Consider the following 24,728-nt stretch of genomic DNA (forward strand, 5'->3'; position numbering starts at 1 on the left):
CCACCACCATACTTCACGGTGGGAACAACACAAGCGGAGATCATCCGTTCACCTACTCTGCATCTCACAAAGACACGGGGGTTGGACTCATCAGACCAAAGAACAGATTTCCACCGGTCTAATGTCCATTGCTTGCGTTTCTTGGCCCAAGCAAGTCTCTTCTTCTTATTGGTGTCCTTTGGTAGTAGTTTTCTTTTGCAGCAATTCGACCATGAAGGCCTGATTCCCACAGTCTCCTCTGAACAGTTGATTCTTGAGATGTCTTACTTGAACTCTGAAGCATTTATTTGGGCTGCAATTTCTGTGTCTGGTAACTCTAATGAACTTATCCTCTGCAGCAGAGGTAACTGTGGGTCTTCCTTTCCTGTGGCGGTCCTCATCAGAGCTAGTTTCATCATAGCGCTTGATGGTTTCAAAGTTCTTAAAATGTTCCTGATTGACTGACCTTCATGTCTTAAAGTAATGAGACTGTCATTTATCTTTGCTTATTTGAGCTGTTCTTGCCATAATATGGACTTAGCCCTATTTGGTAAAAGATTATCTTCTGTATAACACCCCTACCTTGTCACAACACAACTGGTTGGCTCAAACACATTAAGGAAATAAGTTACATAAAAGTTCATTCCAAATTAACTTTTAACAAGGCACACCTGTTAATTGAAATGCATTCCAGGTGACTGCCTCATGAAGTTGGTTGAGAGCATGCCAAGATTGTGCAAAGCTGTCATCGAGGCTACTTTGAGGAATATAAAATATATTTTGGTTTGACACTATTTTTGGTTACTACATGATTCCATATGTGTTATTTCAGTTTGATGTCTTCACTATTATTCTACAATGTAGATAATATAAAAAAAATATAGAAAAACCCTTGAATGAGTATGTACAGTTGAAGTCGGAAGTTTACATACACTTAGGTTGGAGTCATTAAAACTAGTTTTTCAACCACTCCACAAATGTCTTGTGTTATAACAAACTATAGTTTCGGCAAGTCGGTTAGGACATCTACTTTGTGCGTGGCACAAGTAATTTTTCCAAAAATTGTTTAGACAGATTATTTCACTGTGTCCCAATTCCAGTGGGTCAGAAGTTTACATACACTAAGTTAACTGGGGGTGGCAGCATCATGTTGTGGAGGTGCTTTGCTGCAGGAGGGACTGGTGCACTTCACAAAAGATGGCATCATGAGGAAGGGAAATGATATAGATATATTGAAGCAGCATCTCAAGACATCAATCAGGAAGTTAAAGCTTGGTTGCAAATGGGTCTTTCAAATGGACAATGACCCCAAGCATACTTCCAAAGTTGTGGCAAAATGGCTTAAGGACAACAAAGTCAAGGTATTGGAGTGGCCATCACAAAGCCCTGACGTCAATCCTATAGACAATTTGTGGGCAGAACTGAAAAAGCGTGTGCGAGCAAGGAGGCCTACAATCCTGACTCAGTTACACCAGCTCTGTCAGGAGGAATGGGCCTAAATTCACCCAACTTATTGTGGGAAGCTTGTGGAAGGCTACCTGACACGTTTGACCCAAGTTAAACCATTTAAAGGCAATGCTACCAAATACTAATTGAGTGTATGTAAACTTCTGACCCACTGGGAATGTGATGAAAGAAATAAAAGCTGAAATAAATCACACTACTATTATTCTGAAATTTCACATTCTTAAAATAAAGTAGTGATCCAAACTGACCTAAAACCGAATATTTACTAGGATTAAATCTCAGGAATTGTGAAAAACTGAGTTTACATGCACTTTAGCCAAATACATTTAAACTCAGTATGTGTGTGTGTATTAAATGTACTTGATGCTTGAATGTATGCAAATATTCAAATGTATTTGACTGTGAGGCTGCTGGGACAAAACCCAGTTAGTCTCAATGCTGTGGTTCAGCTTTATTTTTGTTCCCTCAATTTCGCTAAAAGTGTATGCTTTCATTTAGCCTAGACAAACAGACAAGCCGTCTACTTCTGCAGATACATAATTCATTGTTACTAAACTCACTGCTAGCTATGTGCTTAAACCTATTAATTTTAGTCCTTAAACAGTGGCACAGATACAGCAACCTCACCACAGAGCCCTGAGTTTACCAATAAATAAATCACATCACTGAAGAATGTAGATGTCTCAAATGAGGCAGAACATCCAAAGCTCCAGGGATGACTCTGGAGAGCTGGCTCTGTGGCTGCTTCACTTGAGGGGGAGTGAATGATTGGAGCAGACCTGGGTTCAAATACTATTTGAAATGTTTCAATTACTTTGCGCTTTTGCTCCTGCCTGCCTGGAGTGCCAGATGGTAAGGGTTTGCAGTTTTAGGACTATTCTATTGGTCTTGTAAGATCAATTAAGCAAAGACATGATGTTGATGATTTCAAATAATTTAATTATTTCAAATTGTATATTTGAACCCGTGTCTGGAATAGAGAGGCTGGCTCAGGGCTCTGGTCCCAGGAACACTACATCTCTGTGGGTCAGCGTATCCAGACGTCAGCCTTTATGATTATTGCTCTGGTTCTCTCCACTACTGACTAGGACAGTGCCAAGCCAGAGCCCAGAGAATGTTGTTACCATACTGAGCTGTGATTGGCTGGCTCCCTCGGCTTCATGATATTCTAGTTGAGTTCATACAGCTTCCTGTGGGGATATGTGTTTGACATCTTAGCTTTCCTCAAATTTCTCTGTCACAAGCTGTAAATTCAGAATGTGTTGTATTGACTCTCAACAAATGAGATGTCAAACTGCACTGAACAAAAATCTAAACGCAACGATTTTACTGAGTTACAGTTCATACACCGAACAAAAATCTAAACGCAACATGTAAAGTGTTGGTCCCATGTTTCATGAGCCAAAATAATATATCCCAGAAATGTTCCATATGCACAAAAAGCTTAATTCTCTAAGTTATTTTCAGCAATGCAACAGCTGAGTACGGAGTGGAAACATACAGAGTGGTCAGTCAGTAACATAGAGGTGGGTCTAAAGCATATGGTTGGTCTTAGTCTGTAATAATAACATTTGGGTGGATCCTTCCTCCTCAACTAGTGGCCTAGCCAGGAGTGGTTTAACCTGCCTGACTGGCTGGCCAGCTGCAGCCTACATTTAGCTACTAATCCCTAGCTGGCCCATCAGGTCAGTGTCCCTTGTTATTATGCTGTCAATTTTCTTTCTTGCTTGGTCTTTTCATCCCTTACCAGTTGTCATGCCAACCCCTAGTGTCACATGACACCCTGCCCACAACATCCCCTCCTTGGTTTTGTGTTCCTGGGATTTAGATGGAATTATCTCATTACTGCAGGAAATATCAAACTTTTAACCATTTCAAGCCTTATTTTGCCCATGATCCCTTCTGATGTCATCCATCTGTTTTGATGAGCCAAGCCTAACAGACACAGTTTTAATGTAAATTTAGGCATGACATTTCCTCTGACTATACACATTCCCTTAAAGGTATTGCCTTTTTATATATTAGATCTAATTAGACTGTTAGACTGTCTGGATTATGATGCTTCGAATGAGAAACTATTTTATTTTCCTCTTTGGACTTGTAATTAACAAGTTCTGCAAGGATACTTTTTAATTGTTTCTGTAATTAACTCATCACTGCCTAACTTTCATGCTGAACTTTAAAGAGCTAGCTTTGAAATTGCCCCTTTTTTTGGTATGTGAGGCGGGAGATTGTGAGACACCACTGCACACTCTTGTATGGGACTAACAGTCATATTTATTATCATCTGATTACTAGTATTGTTGGTCATACTTTGACTCTGGCTTTCAGTTAATAAGATCAATGGCCAGAGAGATCTTCCTGGTAAGACTAAAAAGGCCTTTGGCGGCCTCCTTAACATTGCCTTAATGGCTCTGTACACATCTGATGGCCATCTAACAGCAACCCTACAGTGTTTTTATTTTGCACACTCCATTTGTCTTTGTCCTCAGCTTCTCCACAAAGTGAATTATGCCTCCCATGTACTTTTCGGCTGTAGGTTGTGGTCTTGCCATGGAGAAGGTCTGGCTCTCCTGTTCTGATTGTGTTATATACCTTCCATTATAACAGAGAGGAGAAAGTGAAGAGGATCAGGAGTTGTTTAGAACCAACTGAAATTGCAGTGTGGTCAATGTAATGTTTGACTGATTACGTGGTGCTCTTTCAGAATGTAATAACTTTCGTCACCCACACACTGCAGTAAACATAGAGCTCAGAACATGTCAAATATGAAGTAGTTATGTATCATTCTTAACATTCTCCGAGCAGTAATTGCAAAGTGCATAAGTTCATGTTTTTCTGAATCGGAATGTAAAGGTATAAGATTTACTGTACATGGAGAATGCTCTAATGCTGTATTTAGACAAGGGAAACATCTCCCGGGTGGCGCAGTGGTCTAGGGCACTGCAACGCAGTGCTAGCTGCGCCACCAGAGTCTCTGGGTTCGCGCCCAGGCTGGGCTGGGTTCGCGCCCAGGCTCTGTCGCAGCCGGCCGCAACCGGGAGATCCGTAGGGCGACGCACAATTGGCATAGCGTCGTCCGGGTTAGGGAGGGTTTGGCCGGTAGGGAGGGTTTGGCCGGTAGGGATATCCTTGTCTCAGTATGTAAAAAAAAATGTAATAAAATGTATGCACTCTACTGTAAGTCGCTCTGGATAAGAGCGTCTGCTCTTGGCCGGTAGGGATATCCTTGTCTCAGTATGTAAAAATGTAATAAAATGTATGCACTCTACTGTAAGTCGCTCTGGATAAGAGCGTCTGCTAAATGACTAAAATGTAAATGTAAAATGGAAGCAAAAACCTTCATGCCAGTCGGCAAGGACAACAAGGCTAGAAAGACGGTAACGACAAAAGTAATCCAGCACGACGGTATGTTGCTATGGTGATTTCACTTAACAAACGGTGCAAATCCAACATCCGGTAGAAAACAACGCTATGGCAAAAGATATTAAATATTTGAACTCTGGCATGGCGACTGACGGCATTCACCGCCAGCCTCGACGGCATTTACCGTTGTGCTCTCATTGAAAGCGATGACATCCGGTTTGCCATCTACCTCAAACCACGTAAACACAGCAGAAGAGATTGCACCGGCTATGCTAATGTTGCCAAGCTTACCAATTTTTTTCCTTCCGACTAAATCTCAGTTCCAATTCCTTGAATTCAGTGTCTGATATCAGCCATCACTATTGGTGAAGAAGTCTCAGAACGACTGCCCCCTCTCCTTGGAGCCACGGAAGTTCAAGACCGACCGCAGTACTGCAGGCATTGTTAGCAGAAAACAGGATCCCCCCATTATAGTGAATGGAAATATTGCTATCTTCACGGAAATAAAAAATCAAACGTAATCACGGTACCAATAATTGCTTCAAATAGCCTTGTTTTTTAAATATTTTTTTTGCAAATATTTTTCTTTTAACTCTGCATTGTTGAGAATGGGCTCGTAAGTAAGTGTTTCACGGTCAAGTCACACCTGTTGTATTCTGTTCATGTGACCAAAAATTTGATTTGACGAATGTCCTTGAACTGATTTTATTTTAAAATCACACAGAAAAAGTTAGACGGATAATTAAGTTGCTAATGGCAGCCTGCAGTACCCTGGTCGGCCTTCAACTTGAGATACTCAATGAGGGGGCAGCACTTACCTAGCCTGCAAAGTCACTTCCTGGAGTAGTTCAAACTGCGCATGTTATGTCTCCGTGAGACACCATCTTAACAGACTTATGGTTTCAATGCGCTGTTGAGTCTACACATAGGAATGAATAGTGTCATGATCAATTGCTTTGTCCATTCATATAAACAGTAATTTCCCCCACCACCCTCTGCCCCTACATTCATCCATCTACCAGACACCTCTGTGGCAACTTAACCTTTGTTGCCCATCCACTGCTCAAAGCGTTGTTCTCCTACCACCGCGTCCCAGGATTCCACACATATTTCCTTAGCTTTTATGTCTCTTGTCTCTGTGCTTCCTCCACTCCGGTTTCAGCATGCCTAATTAAATGTAACATGATGGAATTCACAGCTGGGAAGAGCTGAGGGAGGCAGAAATTAAACTCCTCTCACCTCAGTGCTTCCCTGAGAGCAGATCTGGGCATGTTATCACTTTCAGACACCACAGCAGTATGCCCAACCTGAGATTGAAACTCTCTGAACATTACTCTCTGAACATTACTCTCTGAACATTACTCTCTGAACATTACTCTATCTCCTACACCACTTGAGGAATCTAGCTAAACACCCTGATGGCAATCAACTCTTGTTCTTTCTCACTCTTACACTTTACGGTCACTTCTGCTTCTGAAGTCCCTCTCGTCTTTCTCTCTCTGTCACTCAGTCACTCAGTCAATCACTCACCAACACATCAGTATTGTGGTGATCTCTACTGTCACAAATGTCTAAACACTACTACTTACTGCATATCATACCCTGATGTCTTGTTTTCTCTCTCTGCAGACATACATCGGCAGTGTGGTGATCTCCATGAACCCATACAGGTCTCTGCCTATCTTCACACCAGAGAAGGTGGAGGAGTATCGCAACAGGAACTTCTACGAGCTCAGCCCACACATGTGAGTCCCTGGCCTAGGTCCTTCCTCCACCCGGTCTTTGTTAAGAGCCGTTTACCTCCACCCCACTGCTGGCATGTTGTTGTGTAGGTTGCATCTTTTTGTCAAAGTTGAGGCCACAAGCAACAAAGGCCCCCTGTTTTATAAAGACTTGATGTTTCAGGCAAAATGTCAAACACACAAGTGAACAGCATTGTTTGGTGCACACCATCAGAAATATTTGAGCCCAACAGAAACAATCCACATATCGGACAGTAGGTTGGTGGAGAGGTTTTGGTTTTGCCTCCTTTGAGTTCAGTTTACTGTTCCCTTTGTGATTTCCATGGACCAGTATGGTTGAACAACTACAGTTCAACCAAATGAACCAGTAATGAGATGGAGGACATGCTGTGCTGCTGACCTACACACTAGCCCTTGTTTTGGCATACAGACAGTTGGTTAGTGGGGGGCTGTGCCTCAGACCCCGTGTTGTGCCACACTCCAGCGGGTGGCTGTCTGTCCCTCCACAGCGGTGCCAGAACCAGCCCATAGGCCCTGCTACTCAGCCACAGTAAAACAAAGGAAAGCATTTGTCAATTAGCTTGCCTGCCTGCTGTCTCCCTGGGCTGCAGAAGACACTCTATGGCTCTCTAAGGGAGAGGGGGGCGAGAGAGAGGCCCTTTAGCTGTCCCAGCAATGACAGGCTTCTCACAGACAAACAAAAGAAAGGGTATTTTATTTACACTAGCACTTACACTCCAAAGGGCCTGCTCCTCTTCCAGAACCCCCTTTTTCTCTTCTTTCTCTCCAAATGCGGTAACTCGGTGACCGCAGATGTGTCCAGCTGTTTGCTTTTGGCAAGCTCCTTCCTGAATGTTTTCCACTCTGTCTCCAGACCCTATAGCTGTTCTGTTCACGGTCTTTCTCTCGCCTGCAGTTTCTCTTCCACCAGCGTCATCAGTCTTGTTTAAAATAAGTGCTCCAGTGAGGAAATACATTATTCAGACCACTTTTCCCATATTTTGTTACGTTAGTCTTATGCTAAAATTGATTCAATCGTTTTTTCCCCTCATCAATCTACGCACAATACCCTATAATGACAAAGCAGCAACAGGTTTCTAGACATTTTTGCAGATGTATTACAAATACAGGCACACCTGTATTTGGCGAGTTTCTCCCATTGTTCTCTGCAGATCCTCTCAAGCTCTGTCAGGTTGGATGGGGAGCTTCGAGGCACAGCTAGTCTCAGGTCTCTCCAGTGATGTTCGATCGGGTTCAAGTCCTGAGCGCTCTAGCAGGGCCACTCAAGGACATTCAGAGACTTGTCCTGAAGCCACTCCAGCGTTGTCTTGGCTGTGTGCTGTCATGACGTTGGCCTGTGGGTAAGGTTTATGACCCCCTCATAAATATCTTTCTCCCCTCTCTCGACTCTACTGAAGGACTCTTGAATAGCCTTTGTTAAACATAGAGAGTCTGGGAACATCAAACAAGTGGAGGGAAAGGAACCATATTTCTGTAGTAGAACCAGTTGAAAATATGCGTTGGTACTTAATGAATATAATGTCAGTTCGGTTGTCATCTGAGACATGACTGATGACAGGACGACAAACTGTATCTGGGGAAGTCTACACATTCACATGGAATTGTTGTGCAATTTAAATGTTTAAATATGACACTATTTGTGAAAAGAAGAAATGTAATTTTAGCTTCCAAATGAGAGATTTGGGTTTTCATAAAGTTAGAGCTCTGCTCAATCAGTGGCCCGCCCCTGTGAAGAGACATGGGTTATAAACTATGAAACACACCCTTCTCTCCCTCCACCATATAAGCCCTTGACGAAAATGTAACTATCTGTTCCGAGGACGATAGGACGACGGTCCATACGTTGAAAAGGACTAACATGTCAACTACAGAACTAAGCCAACCTCAGCGTGAGCTTTGGTTGTGAATGGTATACACTTTGAACTCTTATTCACTAAAGAAGTGAGACATCCTAGCCGTTGAGTTAGCAACAGCAGCTGTAAACGTGGGCTAGGAAAGGACGGACGACTTATCCAGTCTAACACACAACGACAATACTACAACGAATCCAATTTACCACCAGACATTCTTCCGAGGCCAGGAAGATCTCTGTTGGCCAACACGGCCAGCATCTACGACCAACCTACCGAAGCGCCGCTCAGAGTAAATATTTATTGCATTTTCCTTTTCCAAATGGGCGGTAATTTAGAATGCATAAGACACTGTATTTACGATAGCATAACCTCTCCCTTTGTTCCCAGTCTTCCCGCTCTTTCACTCAAACCCAACCCCCTTTTCTTTGTGTAACCAGCTGTCATATCTGTTCCGTCTGCTAGGGACGTTTTCCTTTATGACATCATTTGTAATCAAGGTATGATTCATTCTGTGTATATGTAATTCTGTGTCATTAGTTAGGTATTTAGTAAATAAATAATTAAACCCAATTTTGTATTGCTGATTCAACTTGTTAGCCAGGGTTCGTGAAGATAACCAAGAATTTACAACTTTCAGATGAGACTGAAATAAGGTGACGATTAATATTGACTGCTATTAATGTAAAATACAACTAGGTCTTTAAGAGTTTATTTGGAAGTTAACAGCTCTATAAACACTCTTTCGTGGTGCCCGAATTTCTAGTTAATTACATTTACATGATTAGCTCAATCAGGTAATATTAATTACAGAGAAAGGAATTTATAGAATAGCATGTCATATCACTTAATCCGGCATAGCCAAAGACACAACAGTGCTTAGGGTCGTTGTCTTATTGGAAGGTGAACCTTCGCCCCAGTCTGAGGTCCTGAGCGCTCTGGAGCAGGTTTCCATCAAGGACCTCTCTGAACTCTGCACTGCTCATCTTTCCCTCGATCCTGACTAGTCTCCTAGTCCCTGCCACTGAAAAACATCCCCACAGCATGATGATGCTGCCACCACCATGCTTCACCCTAGGGATGCTGCCAGGTTTCCTCCAGATGTGATGCTTGGCATTCAGGCCAAAGAGTTTAATCTTGGTTTCACCAGACCAGAGAATCTTGGTTCTCATGGTCTGTCCTTTAGGTGCCTTTTGGCGAACTCCAAGTAGGCTGTCATGTGCCTTTTACTGAAGAGTGGCTTCCGACTGGCCACTTTACCATAAAGCCCTGATTGGGTTCTTGGCCTCCACCCTGACCAAGGCACCCCCCTGATTGCAGTTTGGCTGGGTGGCCAGCTCTAGGAAGAGTCTAGGTGGTTCCAAATTTCTTCCATTTAAGAATGATGGAGGCCACTGTGTTCTTGGGGACCTTCAATGCTGCAAAACATTTTTGGTACCCTTCCCCAGATCTGTGCCTCGACACAATCCTGTCTCTTTTGCTCTGACATACACAACCTTTCAAAAGTTTGGGGTCACTTTTGAAATGTCGTTGTTTTTTAAAGAAAAGCACAATTACAATTTATTTAACCTTTATTTATCTAGGCAAGTCAGTAAAGAACATTCTTATTTACAATGATGGCCTAGGAACAGTGAATTAACTGCCTTGTTCAGGGGCAGAACATCAATTTTTACCTTGTCAGCTCGGGGATTTGATCTAGCAACCTTTGGGTTACTGGCCTAACCACTAGGCTACCTGCCGCCCCACATTTTTTTTGGTCCATTAACATAACATCAAATTGATCAGAAATACAGTGTAGATATTGTTAATGTTGTAAATGACTATTGTAGCCGTAAACTGCAGAAGTTTTATGGAATATCTACATAGGCGTACAGAGTTCCATTTATCAGCAACCATCACTCCTGACAATGGCACGTTTTGTTAGCTAATCCAAGTTGATCATTTTAAAAGGCTAATTGATCATTAGAAAATCCTTTTGCAATTGTTATTTTTGAGTTCTATTACAGGCTCAAAATGGCCAGAAACAAAACTTTCTTCTGAAACTCGTCAATCTATTCTTGTTCTGAGAAATGAAGGCTATTCCACACGAGAAACTGAAGATCTCGTACAACACTGTGTACTACTCCCTTCACAAAATATAAAGAGTGGGAGGCCCCGGTGCACAACTGAGCAAGAGGACAAGTACATTAGAGTGTCTAGTTTGAGAAACAGACGCCTCACAAGTCCTCAACTGGAAGCTTCATTAAATAGTACCCATAACACACCAATCTCAACGTCAACAGTGAAGAGGCGACTCCGGCATGCTGGCCTTATAGGCCTTCCTCTGTCCAGTGTCGGTGTTCTTTAGACCATCTTAATCTTTTATTTTTATTGACCAGTCTGAGATATGGCTTTTTCTTTGCAACTCTGCCAGAAGACCAGCATCCCAGAGTCGCCTCTTCACTGTTGATGTTGAGACTGGTGTTTTGCGGGTACACACACAACCTGTTGCAGCATACATTGATCTTCAGTTTAAGGTATTTTCTGTCATTATACTGTACATGTACGAAGTTCCCCTTACTCAATCAATATCTGCCAATGCCATATCTGATTCTTTCTACAGTACATTGCAGTCTGCATTCAAGGTTGTAGTACTCAGCATGTTTTCAGCTCTCTTCAATTTTCTCACAGGTTAGTTAGAAAGATCTAATCTAGGCTAAAATGGTTAAGGTTGTCCTGACAGGGCTCAACATTTCTCATATCACTTGCTAGTCAGACTTAGTTTGTAGGCATGTTCAAAGTCCAGAGTTATAACATGGCAGGAAAAGTCAGTGGCTGTAAACACACATCCAACCTGATGCTAAGCTATTGAGCTAAGAGGAATAGATGGGGTATAGCTCAACATGGATACAAACCATTGTTCTCCTAGTATGTGTCCCAAATGGCACCCTATTCCCTACATATAATGCACTACTTTTGACCAGAGGCTCTGATCAAAAGTAGTGCACTATGTAGGGAGTTGGGTGCCATTTAGGGAAACGCCACTAGTTCGGTTTCAGCATAACGGATTAGTCCCTCTTTATTGGGGCGGTTTCTCTGAATGGTCCAGAAGTGGCTGTCTGTCATGGCCCAAACCAAACGCTTCATACATTGATCTTAATCCTCCTGTCCCTGTCAGACCATCTGAACCGGTCATTCCGTCTTTGTTTTGTTGACTAACCACCTGCTCTGTGTAACATGAGACCACCGAGTCCAGACCACTGCCACACGTCAAACCTGCCTGTCACTCCATTTCACCACGACTGAAAACTGAGGAAATGCCATAGTCAGGGTTGAAAATAGCTTGAAAAGTCAGTCACTACTACATCTCAGTTTTTGAGATTCTGTATGACACTTGCCACCCACCCTGAATGATTTTTAAGGTATTGATAATACACAAGTTGGCTTCACCATTATTATCAATGACTTGCAGTATGAACATCTGTAGGAAATCAACACTGCTACCCTAGTTTATAGAAATACCCTAAAGTGGAAACCGCATCGTAGTCATCAACATTGTTGCATGTGCTATATTGACCATGCAGGCTGAACGCAAGTGTCTTGTGGTCGAGCAACAACATGCACTCAATGAGTGATAATAAAAATCACATTTAAGAAACCAAACATTCAAATACTGTTAAGACTACAGGCCTCCTCAAACTTCACGTATAGGAGCCAGCTGTGTGGCCTGAGGTTTAACAGGCTGTGAGGTGCTGATGACCAGGGTGGGCCATCCTAGTGGGAGGTGGTAGGCCACCACTGGTGTAGTCACACCTTTTTTAGTTTTATGACCAGTCCAGGGAGGGGAAAAGTGGATGTTTAGTCTAGAGGTCGACCGATTTTAATCGGAAAGGCCGATTTTAATTGGGGCCGATTTAAAGTTTTCATAACAATCGGAAATCGGTATTTTTGGACACCGATTTGGCCGTTTTTTTTTTTTTTTTACACCTTTACTTAACTAGGCAAGTCAGTTAGGAACACATTCTTATTTTCAATGACGGGGCAGAGCGACAGATTTTTACCTTGTCAGCTCGGGGATTCAATCTTGCAACCTTACGGTTAACTAGTCCAATGCTCTAACCACCTGCTTTACATTGCACTCCACGGAGCCTGCCTGTTACGTAAATGCAGTAAGAAGCCAAGGTAAGTTTCTAGCTAGCATTAAACTTATCTTTTAAAAAACAATCAATCAATCATAAGCACTAGTTAACTACACATGATTGATGATATTACTAGTTTATCTAACGTGTCCTGCGTTGCATATAATCGATGCGGTGTGCGTTCGCGAAAAAGGACTGTCGTTGCTCCAAGGTGTACCTAACCATAAACATCAATGCCTTTCTTAAAATCAATACACAAGTATATATTTTTAAACCTGCATATTTAGTTAATATTGCCTGCTAACATGAATTTCTTTTAACTAGGGAAAATGTGTCACTTCTCTTGCAACATAGTCAGGGTATATGCAGCAGTTACGGCCGCGTGGCTCGTTGCGAACTGTGTGAAGACTTTCTTCCTAACAAAGACAGCCAACTTCGCCAAACGGGGGATGATTTAACAAAAGCGCATTTGCGAAAAAAGCACAATCGTTGCACGACTGTACCTAACCATAAAAATCAATGCCTTTCTTAAAATCAATACACAGAAGTATATATTTTTAAACCTGCATATTTAGTTAAAATAAATCCAGGTTAGCAGGCAATATTAACCAGGTGAAATTGTGTCATTTCTCTTGCGTTCATTGCACGCAGAGTCAGGGTATATGCAACAGTTTGGGCCTCCTGGCTCATTGCGAACTAATTTGCCAGAATCTTACGTAATTATGACATAACATTGAAGGTTGTGCAATGTAACAGGAATATTTAGACTTATGGATGCCACCCATTAGATAAAATACGGACCGTTCCGTATTTCACTGAAAGAATAAACGTTTTGTTTTCGAGATGATAGTTTCCGGATTTGACCATATTAATGACCTAAGGCTCGTATTTCTTTGTGTTATTATGTTATAATTAAGTCTATGATTTGATATTTGATAAAGCAGTCTGACTGAGCGATGGTAGGCACCAGCAGGCTCGTAAGCATTCATTCAAACAGCACTTTCGTGCGTTTTGCCAGCAGCTCTTCGCTGTGCTTCAAGCATTGAGCTGTTTATGACTTCAAGCCTATCAACTCCCGAGATTAGGCTGGTGTAACCGATGTGAAATGGCTAGCTAGTTAGCGGGGTGCGCGCTAATAGCGTTTCAAACGTCACTCGCTCTGAGACTTGAAGTAGTTGTTCCCCTTTCTCTGCAAAGGCCGCGGCTTTTGTGGAGCGATGGGTAACGCTGCTTCGAGGGTGGCTGTTGTCGATGTGTTCCTGGTTCGAGCCCAGGTAGGGGAGAGGGACGGAAGCTATACTGTTACACTGGCAATACTAAAGTGCCTATAAGAACATCCAATAGTCAAAGGTATATGAATTTCAAAATCGTATAGAGAGAAATAGTCCTATAATAACTACAACCTAAAACTTCTTACCTGGGAATATTGAAGACTCATGTTAAAAGGAACCACCAGCTTTCATATGTTCTCATGTTCTGAGCAAGAAACTTAAACGTTAGCTTTCTTACATGGCACATATTGCACTTTTACTTTCTTCTCCAACACTTTGTTTTTGCATTATTTAAACCAAATTGAACATGTTTCATTATTTACTTGAGGCTAAATTGATTTTGATGTATTATATTAAGTTTAAAATAAGTGTTCATTCAATATTGTTGTAATTGTCATTATTACAAATACATTTTAAAAAATCGGCTGATTAATCGGTATCGGCTTTTTTGGTCCTCCAATAATCGGTATCGGCGTTGAAAAATCATAATCGGTCGACCTCTAGTTTAGTCTCCTTCACTGCACACCGTGTCTTGGGATTCAGAGGTGGTTCAATGATGCGGACTCTGTTATGGATTTTAGAAAGTCATTTTTTTTCATGCCTGTTTTGAATGGAATGCTGTTGAGAAAACAGTAATCTGTTCTAGCTCAGTTTGGCTTGGAAGTAAGCATTTTCCAACCATGGTGGTTGGGTTATTATTCTGTCTTAGTTTTAATATAATACACAAGATTAGGCAGTAAGGCATGACTGCTTCACCAGTCATTACGGAACGCCATGAAGTTATATACTGAGGCTTCTGTCCATTATTAGAGCCTGGCTCGCTGCATGTTTGCTGCTGTGGTTTCTAGAGAAAAGCCAAGCCCATCACTGTCATTTTATTATTGCCGGGCTAGCTACCTGCTCTGCTTTGAGGAAAAACTGTCTGCATATCAGTCAGAAGTTTGCTGGATGAATTTAGCACTGTTTCATGAGGGAGGTGTACGCTTTCCAGATTTTCCGTTCATTGGAAACTACCTGGATCCAGAGGAGTTTCAATCAAAGCAAGATCAAGATCAAACTAATGTCATGTAGTGCTTATGAATAGGCCTACTAGCATCAGATTGTTTTATGACAAATGTACATAATGTAATCTAATTGTCTAATTGTGAGTTTGAGCAATGATGATGTATAGATATCCAATTTGTTCTCAGAGGGATGTGTTAGGCTGGGACGAGTGTGTGGAAATGCAGTTCATTCGTAAAATATTGACACCCCTTGACTTTTTCCATATTTTGTTACGTTACAGCCTTAAATGTATTAAATAGTCCCCCCCTCATCAATCTACCCACACTACCCTATAATGACAAAGCAAAATGATATATTTTTTGCAAATGTATTAAAAATAAAAAACATCACATTTACATAAGTATCCAGACCCTTTACTCAGTACTTTGGCAGTGATTACAGCCTCTAGTCTTGGGTATGACGCTACAAGCTTGGTACACCTGTATTTGGGGAGTTCTTCATTCTTCTCTGCAGATCTTCTCAAGCTCTGTCATGTTGGATAGGGAGCATCGCTGCACAGCCATTTTCAGGTCTCTCCAGAGATGTGGGATGGGTTTCTAGTCCTGCGCTCTAGCAGGGCCACTCAAGGACATTCAGAGACTTGTCCCGAAGACACTCCTCCGTTGTCTTGGCTGTGTGCTTAGGGTCGTTGTCCTGTTGGAAGGTGAACCTTCGCCCCAGTCTGAGGTCCTGGGCGCTCTGGAGCAGGTTTCCATCAAGGATCTCTCTGTACTTTGCTTCGTTCATCTTTCCCTCGATCCTGACTAGTCTCCCTGCTGCTGAACAAAATCCCCACAGCATGATGACCACCATGCTTCACCGTAGGGATGGTAACAGGTTTTCTCCAGACGTGACGCTTGGCATTCAGTCTTGGTTTCATCAGACCAGAGATTCTTGTTTCTCATGGTCAGTCCTTAACATGCTTTCTGGCAAACTTCAAGTAGGCTGACATGTGGCTTCCATCTGGCCACTCTACCAAAAAGGCCAGATCGGTGGAGTGCTGCAGAGATGGTTGTCCTTCTGGAAGGTTCTCCCATCTCCACAGAGGAACTCTGGAGCTCTGTCAGAGTGACCATTGGGTTTTTGGTCACCTCCTGGACCAAGGCCCTTCTCCCCCGATTTCTTAGTTTGGCATGGCGGCCAGCTCTAGAAAGAGTCTTGATGGTTCCAAACTATTTCCATTTAAGAATGATGGAGGCCCCTGTGTTCTTGGGGACCTTTAATGCTGCAGAGATTTTGAGTCTTATATCAAAGGGTCAGAATACTTATGTAAATATAAATGTTTTTTCAATTTGCAAAAATGTCAACCAGTTTTCTCTTTTTCGTTATGGGGTATTGTGTGTAGATTGAAAAATAACATACAAATAAAAAAAACATTTAGAATAAGGCTTTAATTTAACAAAATGTGGAAAAAGTCAAGGGGTGTGAATATTTTCCGAATGCACTGTATGTACATGTATGCTACAACATTATCTTCCATATTACATCTCATTGGATTGACTAATCGAGGCGCAGATGTATGTCACAATGGAGCACAAACTCACAATTCAGTGGCTATGAACTCTGCAGCAGGCTTTAGGCTGTGACCAGGGAGGTGCTACAGTATGCTGATCTCTGAAGGCCTTGGCCCCAGACCCAGCACTGCAGACAGGCGTGATCCGGTGAGCTCTCTCTTGCCTGCTCTCTCTCTAGCTCGCTCTCTCTTGCCTGCTCTCTCTCTAGCTCGCTCTCTCTCTATAGCTCTCTCTCTCTATAGCTCTCTCTCTCTATAGCTCTCTCTCTCTATAGCTCTCTCTCTCTATAGCTCTCTCTCTCTATAGCTCTCTCTCTCTCTAGCTCTCTCTCTAGCTCGCTCTCTCTCTCTCTCTCTAGCTCGCTCTCTCTCTCTCTCTCTAGCTCGCTCTCTCTCTCTCTCTCTCTAGCTCGCTCTCTCTCTCTCTCTCTAGCTCGCTCTCTCTCTCTCTCTCTCTCTCTCTAGCTCGCTCTCTCTCTCTCTCTCTCTCTAGCTCTCTCTCTCTCTCTCTCTCTCTCTCTCGCTCTCTCTCTCTCTCTCTCTCTCTCTCTAGCTCGCTCTCTCTCTCTCTCTCTAGCTCGCTCGCTCTCTCTCTCTATAGCTCGCTCGCTCTCTCTCTCTATAGCTCGCTCTCACTCTATCGCTCGCTCGCTCTCACTCTCTATCGCTCGCTCGCTCTCTCTCATGAATGAGTTGGTTCACTTCATTGTCATTGCTGAGCTGCTCCAGAGAAACAATAGCAGCCCACTGATGATGTAGTTCTCACCATCTCAACCACCTCTGTAAATAACACTAACCTATCACTAACCTATATCTCCTCTAACCTATATCTCCTCTCTCTGGCTGTACCCAGAGAGAGGAGAATACAGTTGGATTTGGTTTGTTATAGGGCTTGGCGAGATGGGCAAAATATATCACGGTATTTAAAACAAAAAAAGAAGAAAAAAAAGACTGACAGTATTTTTAGTTTTTGAATAATAAAAGTTCTACATTTGCTTTGAGTAGTGAGTGATCCTAGGATGGCAACACATACATTCTAAGTGATTAATTAGACTTTCTCCATTCTGATTGTTTTATACTGTTCAATTCAACTTCAAATTTCAGCACTTTTATCATTTCTGCATTTCCTGCACTCAATTACAGTGGTGGAAAAAGTACCCAATTGTCATACTTTAGTAAAAGTAAAGACGCGTTTAATAGAACATTTCTCAAGTGAAAGTCACCCAGTAAATTACTACTTGAGTAAAAGTATTGTTTTAAATATACTTAAGTATCAAAAGTAAATGTAATTGATTAAATGTACTTAAGTATCAACATTTCAATATCTTATATTAAGCAAACCAGATGGCACCATTTTCTTGTTTTTTAAAATTGTATTTACGGATAGCCAGGGGCACACACCAACACTCAGACATAATTTACGAGGCAATAGATGACCAGGGATGTTCTTTTGACAGTCAGTGAAGACACTTGCCATTTGGTCAGCGCATGTCCTGGTAATCCGTCTGGCCCTGCGGCCTTGTGAATGTTGACCTGTTTAAAGGTCTTACTCACATTGGCTACAGATAGCGTGACCAGTCTTCCAGAACAGCTGGTGCTGTCATGCATGTTTCAGTGTTATTTGCCTCGACGCGAGCATAGAAGTAGGTTAGCTCATCTGGTAGGCTCGTGTCACTGGGCAGCTCTCGGCTCTTCTTCCCTTTGTAGTCTGTAATGGTTTGCAGGCCCTGCCACATCCAACGAACGTCAGAGCTGGTGTAGTGCAATTTGATCTTAGTTCTGTATTGACGCTTTGCCTGTTTGATGGGTTGTCGGAGGGCGTAAATGGATTTCTTATAAGCTTCCAGATTAGAGTCCCGCTTCTTGAAAGTGGCAGCTCTAGCCTTTAGCTCACTGTTTGTTGCCTGTAAACCATGGCTTCTGGTTGGGGTATGTACGTACGGTCACTGTGGGGATGACGTCATTGATTCACTGATGTGGTGTACTCCTCAATGCCATCGGAGGAATCCCGGAACATATTCTAGTCTGTGCTAGCAAAACAGTCCTGTAGCTTAGCATCTGCTTCATCTGACCACTTAAAAAAAAAAATTGATCTAGTCACTGGTGCTTCCTGCTTTAATTTGAGCTTGTAAGCACACTGCCACGTAGGGCTGCACGATATGGGCAAATAATCAAATAAAATAAAGACTTATTTTTAACGAAATGTTGCAATTGCGATTTCACTTGCAAATTAGAGCAAAACTGTTGAAATCATGGAAATAGAATGACTATTCTAATTCTATAGTTATTAGTGGGCACTTTGAATACAGTGTTTAAGATGACAATGAATGCCAAGGAGGAGTGATTGTGACAGGGTAGGAACTAAAGTGTTAAGTGTTTCCTTGGGGACCCTATAAGCTTTGGCTACATTGCATGTTCTCTCTTAGCTACTTCATGTAGCTAACATATTCTTGCTTTGCATATTCCTCTTTGATTTAGAAGATATTGTTACACAAACATGCTGATTTCGGTCTACACCATCACTGGTATTATCAGGCTGAATTAGCTAATAGTGTCATTATAGAACGCTAGTGGATTTATATTATGAAGCAAGTTGAAAACAGCATCGTTGTCATCAACATTGTTGCATGTGCTGCATTGACCATGCAGACTGTACACAAGTGTCTCGTGGTTGAGGAACATCAAATGCACTCCTTGAGTGACAGGGGGTGTGGCTAGGTCTGTGTGGAAAGTGGCACGGAGAAAAGAGTGCAGTAAACCATGAAAATTTACATTACATGTGGTGTATCACATTTAACAAACCAAACACTGAGGATGGCCCGGTGTCAAGAAGGGCAGCAAAGAAGCCACTTCTCTCCAGGAAAAACATCAGGGACAGACTGATATTCTGCTAGAGGTACAGGGATTGGACTGCTGAGGACTGGGGTAAAGTAATTTTCTCTGAATCCCCTTTCTGATTGTTTGGGGCATCCGGAAAAAAGCTTGTCTGGAGAAGACAAGGTGAGCGCTACCATCAGTCCTGTGTCATGCCAACAGTAAAGCATCCTGAGACCATTCATGTGTGGGGTTGCTTCTCAGCCAAGGGAGTGGGCTCACTCACAATTTTGCCTACGAACACAGCCATGATTAAAGAATGGTACCAACACATCCTCCAAGAGCAACTTCTACCAACCATCCAGGAACAGTTTGGTGACGAACAATGCCTTTTCCAGCATGATGGAGCACCTTGCCATAAGGCAGAAGTGATAACTAAGTGGCTCGGGGAACAAAACATAGATATTTTGGCTCCATGGCCAGGAAACTCCCCAGACCTTAATCCCATTGAGAGCTTGTCGTCAATCCTCGAGGCGGGTGGACAAACAAAAACCCTTCTTCTGATTTTCCCATGTTGTCAAGTAAAGAGGCACTGAGTTTGAAGGTAGGCCTTGAAATATATCCACAGGTACACCTCCAATTGACTCAAATTATATCAATTAGCCTTTCAGAATTTTATAAAGCCATGACATCATTTTCTGGAATTTTCCAAGCTGTTTAACGGCACAGTCAACTTAGTGTATGTAAATTTCTGACCCATTGGGATGGAGTACTAGTACGGAGTCGATGTGCAGGGGTACTAGTACGGAGTCGATGTGCAGGGGTACTAGTACGGAGTCGATGTGCAGGGGTACCAGTACGGAGTCGATGTGCAGGGGTACTAGTACGGAGTCGATGTGCAGGGGTACCAGTACGGAGTCGATGTGCAGGGGTAAGAGGAAATTGAGGTAGATACCTACATCAAATTTTATTTGTCACATACACGTGTTGAGTAGATGTTTATTTCAGGTGTAGCGAAATGCTTGTTTCTAGCTCCAACAGTGCAGTAATATCTAACAAGTAATGTCTAACAATACACCCAATCTCTAAAGGAATGGAATTAAGAATATATAAATATTTGGGCGAGCAATGTCAGAGCAGCATAGACTAAGATACAGTAGAATAGAATACAGTATATACATGAGATGAGTAATGCAAAATATGTAAACATTATTAAAGTGACTAGTTTTCTGTTATTAAAGTGGCCAGTGATGAATTCAAGTCTACCTATTTAAAAAAACATTTTTTTTAAAGTGAACCTTTATTTAACTCGGCAAGTCAGTTACAATGACGGCCTACTGTGGAACAGTGGGTTAACTGCCTTGTTCAGGGGCAGAACGACAGATTTTTACCTTGTCAGCTCGGGGATTCGATCCAGCAACGTTTTGTTTACTTGGTCAACGCTCTAACCACAAGGCTACCTGCTGCCCTATGTGAACTCAGCAAAAAAAAGAAACGTCCTCTCACTGTCAACTGTGTTTATTATAAGCAAACTTAACATGTGTAAATATTTGTATGAACATAAGATTCAACAACTGAGACATAAACTGAACATGTTCCAGACATGTGACTAACAAATGTAATAATGTGTCCCTGAACAAAGGGGTGGTCGAAATCAAAAGTAAGTCAGTATCTGGTGTGGCCACCAGCTGCATTAAGTACTGCAGTGCATCTCCTCCTCATGAGGACCACATGAGGGAGGAGGATGTCTTCCCGGTAACGCACAGCGTTGAGATTGCCTGCAATGACAACAAGCTCAGTCCGATGATGCTGTGACACCGCCCCAGACCAGGACGGACCCTCCACCTCCAAATCGATCCCTTTCCAGAGTACAGGCCTCGGTGTAACGCTCATTCCTTCGACGATGAACGCGAATCCGACCATCACCCCTGGTGAGACAAAACCACGACTCGTCAGTGAAGAGCACTTTTTGCCAGTCCTGTCTGGTCCAGCGACCGTGGGTTTGGGCCAATAGGTGACATTGTTGCCAGTGATGTCTGGTGAGGACCTGCCTTACAACAGGCCTACAAGCCCTCAGTCCAGCCTCTCTCAGCCTATTGCGGACAGTCTGAGCACTGATGGAGGGATCGTGCATTCCTGGTGTAACTCGGGCAGTTGTTGCCATCCTGTACCTGTTCCGCAGGTGTGATGTTTGGATATATCGATCCTGTGCAGATGTTACACATGGTCTGCCACTGCGAGGACGATCAGCTGTCCATCCTGTCTCCCTGTAGTGTTGTCTTAGGCGTCTCACAGTACGGACATTGCAATTTATTGCCCTGGCCACATCTGCAGTCCTCATGCCTCCTTGCAGCATGCCTAAGGCACGTTTACACAGATGAGCAGGGACCCTGGGCATCTTTCTTTTGGTGTTTTTCAGAGTCAGTAGAAAGGCCTCTTTTAGTGTCCTGAGGTTTCATAACTGTGACCTTAATTACCTACCGTCTGTAAGCTGTTAGTGTCTAAATGACCGTTCCACAGGTGCATGTTCATGAATTGTTTATAGTTCATTGAACATGCATGGAAACAGTGTTTAACTTCTTTCAGCTAGGGGGCAGAATTTTTATGTTTGGAAAAATAACGTTCCCAAGGTGAAAATACTATTTCTCAGGTCCAGATGCTAGAATATGCATATAATTGACAAATTAGGATAGAAAACACTCTAAAGTTTCCAAAACTGTCAAAATATTGTCTGTGTATAACAGAACTGATTTTGCAGGCGAAAACCTGAGGAAATCCAACCCGGAAGTGGCTTTTATTTGGAAAAATCCATGTTCCGTTGCCTGCCCCTCCATTTAAAGGGGTATCAACCAGATTTTTCAAAACGCGTCAGGTGTCCTTTGATTAGTTCCTGCGCGCGAGAGATGTAGCTCGACATTTTCTTTCTCTGTAGTATTGAATAGTTTACCGTCCGGTTGAAATATTATCGATTATGTATGTTAAAAACAAGTTTCTTCAGCCTCCTGAGGTTGAAGAGGCGCTGTTGCGCCTTCACCACACTGTCTGTGTGGGTGGACAATTTCAGTTTGTCAGTAACGTGTACGCCAAGGAACTTGAATCTTTCTACTTTCACCACTCTGGTCCCGTCGATGTGGATTGGGGTGTGCTCCCTCTGCTGTGTCCTGAAGTCCACAATCCGCTCCTTTGTTTTGTTGACGTTGGGTGAAAGGTTATTTTCCTGCCACCACACTTCCAAGGCTTTCACCACTTCTAGGTAGGAGTAAATTGATTGGGCAACGGGATCGATAATGGACAGTAGCAGCAGCGTATGTGATGATTATATAAAGGTGTGTGGTGAATGTGTGCCTGTGTCTTTGTGCCAGCATTGGTTTGTGGTGTTAAATGGACGGCTATGAAAAATAGACTGTCTGCAACTTATCATGAGAGATTCTAACTCAGTCGAGCATAAATTTGAGTCTTCCGTAATATTAGAAATCGCGCACCAGCTGCTGTTAACAAGGAGACACCCCTTCCCTCTTAGTCTTACCCGTCCGGTCTAGATCAGTTGTTCTCAACTGGTTTTTCCTCAACCCAAATTGAACCAGGTTGTCTTGGTAGCTACCCAATATTCGCAATGCGAAAAATAATTGCCAAAATAAAGTCTGGATTTTTTTTATTTTTATGCTATACTGATTGTAAATGTAGCAATTATATGACAAGGGAACAACATTCCCATCTCATTGTCAATAATTACAATTTGCCCCCAAAATCAACCAAAACAGTGCTGCTAATAGCTTTATAATGAAAATACTGTGATTTGAAAATACTATTTTATAATTTAATCTATGAAAATGTTTAATTCATTTTAATTTCTACACACTTTCTACCTAGTGTAAGTCATTTAAATTCAGACAAGTCTTTTTCATGGAAAAAAATATTTTGTTCCTCCAACACCCACGATCCACTCAACCTTCCAGGTAGCGGCCCACCCACCAGTTGGGTATCTCTGGTCTAGAAGATGCATGTAGGAACTTGCAAGATATATGTGTGTGTCCTTGTTCAGCCAAGACTCCAAGATACATAGAACATTACCAGTCTTCAGGTCTCGTCGATAGTCTCGAAATGGCGTTTGTTCTCCGGTGACTGCACATTTGCCAATAGAACAGAGGGCAATGGCAGTCTATTTGTTAGCCGACGTAATCTCGTCAGGCTGCCTCGCCTGCCTCCTTTAAAAAAAATGTTTGCTGCCGTTTCCTTTTTCAAGTCCCAGGGATTAGGGCCTGGTCCGGAGTATGCAGAATGTCCAGAGCTGCTGACTCATGGAAGTAGAAACCTTCATCCAAATCAAGGTTGGTGATCACTGTTTTGATGTCCAGAAGCAGTTTTTGGGCATAGGAAATAATGGTGGAGACATTAGGTGGAAAAAATAAACACACAGAAGCCTGTAAAACAACTGCTATCCACTGCAGTGCCATCTTCATGCATGCACAATATGGTGTTATGGGAAGCTGTTAGCCTGCCCCCTCTGGGTGTTGATCAGCCAAAGATAGATAAAATGAAGTGTATCCTCTTAAGTGACTTATTAAATGAACGGTTGAAACCGTCAGAGCCGTTCAAATATGTAACCTACTACCGGTAACGCTATAGAACTATTGCATAATTATAGGCTCATCACGTCCTCCCTTAACCCTACGCTTCCCAGTGTGTTAGTCTGGGAGGGAAGGGGCCCTAGGAGGGTACTATGAAGGGCTACAGATGGTCCTACTCTAATGGGTTCATTGTCTCTTATTGGGTTCCACTGTCATCAGACTCCACCACAGGGTAGAGCAGTGATCTCACATTGAATGACCAGACCAGAAGGTATCTAATCAACTAGTGTTGCACGTTATACTGTAACTTTGGTACTTTTTAGATACTAGAACCTGAGAAACGGTTCGGTACTAGAATTTGTTACAGAAAGTACTTCTGTCAAATGTGTCTCACAGATCAAGTCTATCGGCGCAGCCGATGTCTCCCTTATAGCGTGAGCGCACCGTGCCTGCTCTACTTAGCCTGCACTGGGAGTATTGGGCTGGGCTGCTTTATTTTAGCTTCCCATTCATGCTGCACTGAAGTTAACCTTTCACGAGCCTCTACCCCGGGTCCGGGATCACCCCCCACCCCCCCCACACACTGATTAGCATAGCTAGCATAGCTTCACAAGTAGATAGTAGCATCTAAATATCATTAAATCACAAGTCCAAGACACCAGATGAAAGATACAGATCTTGTGAATAAAGCCACCATTTCAGATTTTTCAAATGTTTTACAGGGAAGACACAATATGTAAATCTATTAGCTAAACACGTTAGCAAAATACACCACTTTTCTAACTCCATCAGTTTCTTACTCCTTCAGGTGCTATCACCAATTCGGCTCAACTAAGATATTGATAGCCAATAACCTATAAAAAACCTCTTCAGATGACAGTCTGATAACATATTTATGGTATAGGATAGGTGTTGTTAGAAAAAAGTGCATATTTCAGGTAGAAATCACAGTTTACAATTGCACCGACCATCACA

General features: G+C 42.5%; 1 protein-coding gene across 3 annotated transcripts in view; it reads left to right on the forward strand.

Moving 5' to 3' along the window:
* Positions 1–24,728, forward strand: part of LOC139538910 (unconventional myosin-Ib-like) — a 136,312-nt gene that overhangs the window by 18,948 nt on the left and 92,636 nt on the right. For all 3 annotated transcript variants that reach the window (XM_071341476.1, XM_071341477.1, XM_071341478.1), the window contains exon 3: positions 6,442–6,557. In XM_071341476.1, coding sequence (XP_071197577.1) covers positions 6,442–6,557 — 116 coding nt within the window. The remainder of the gene's footprint in view (positions 1–6,441; positions 6,558–24,728) is intronic.

Source organism: Salvelinus alpinus, chromosome 14, assembly GCF_045679555.1.
Source record: "Salvelinus alpinus chromosome 14, SLU_Salpinus.1, whole genome shotgun sequence".
In the NCBI taxonomy this organism is placed as follows: Eukaryota; Metazoa; Chordata; class Actinopteri; order Salmoniformes; family Salmonidae; genus Salvelinus; species Salvelinus alpinus.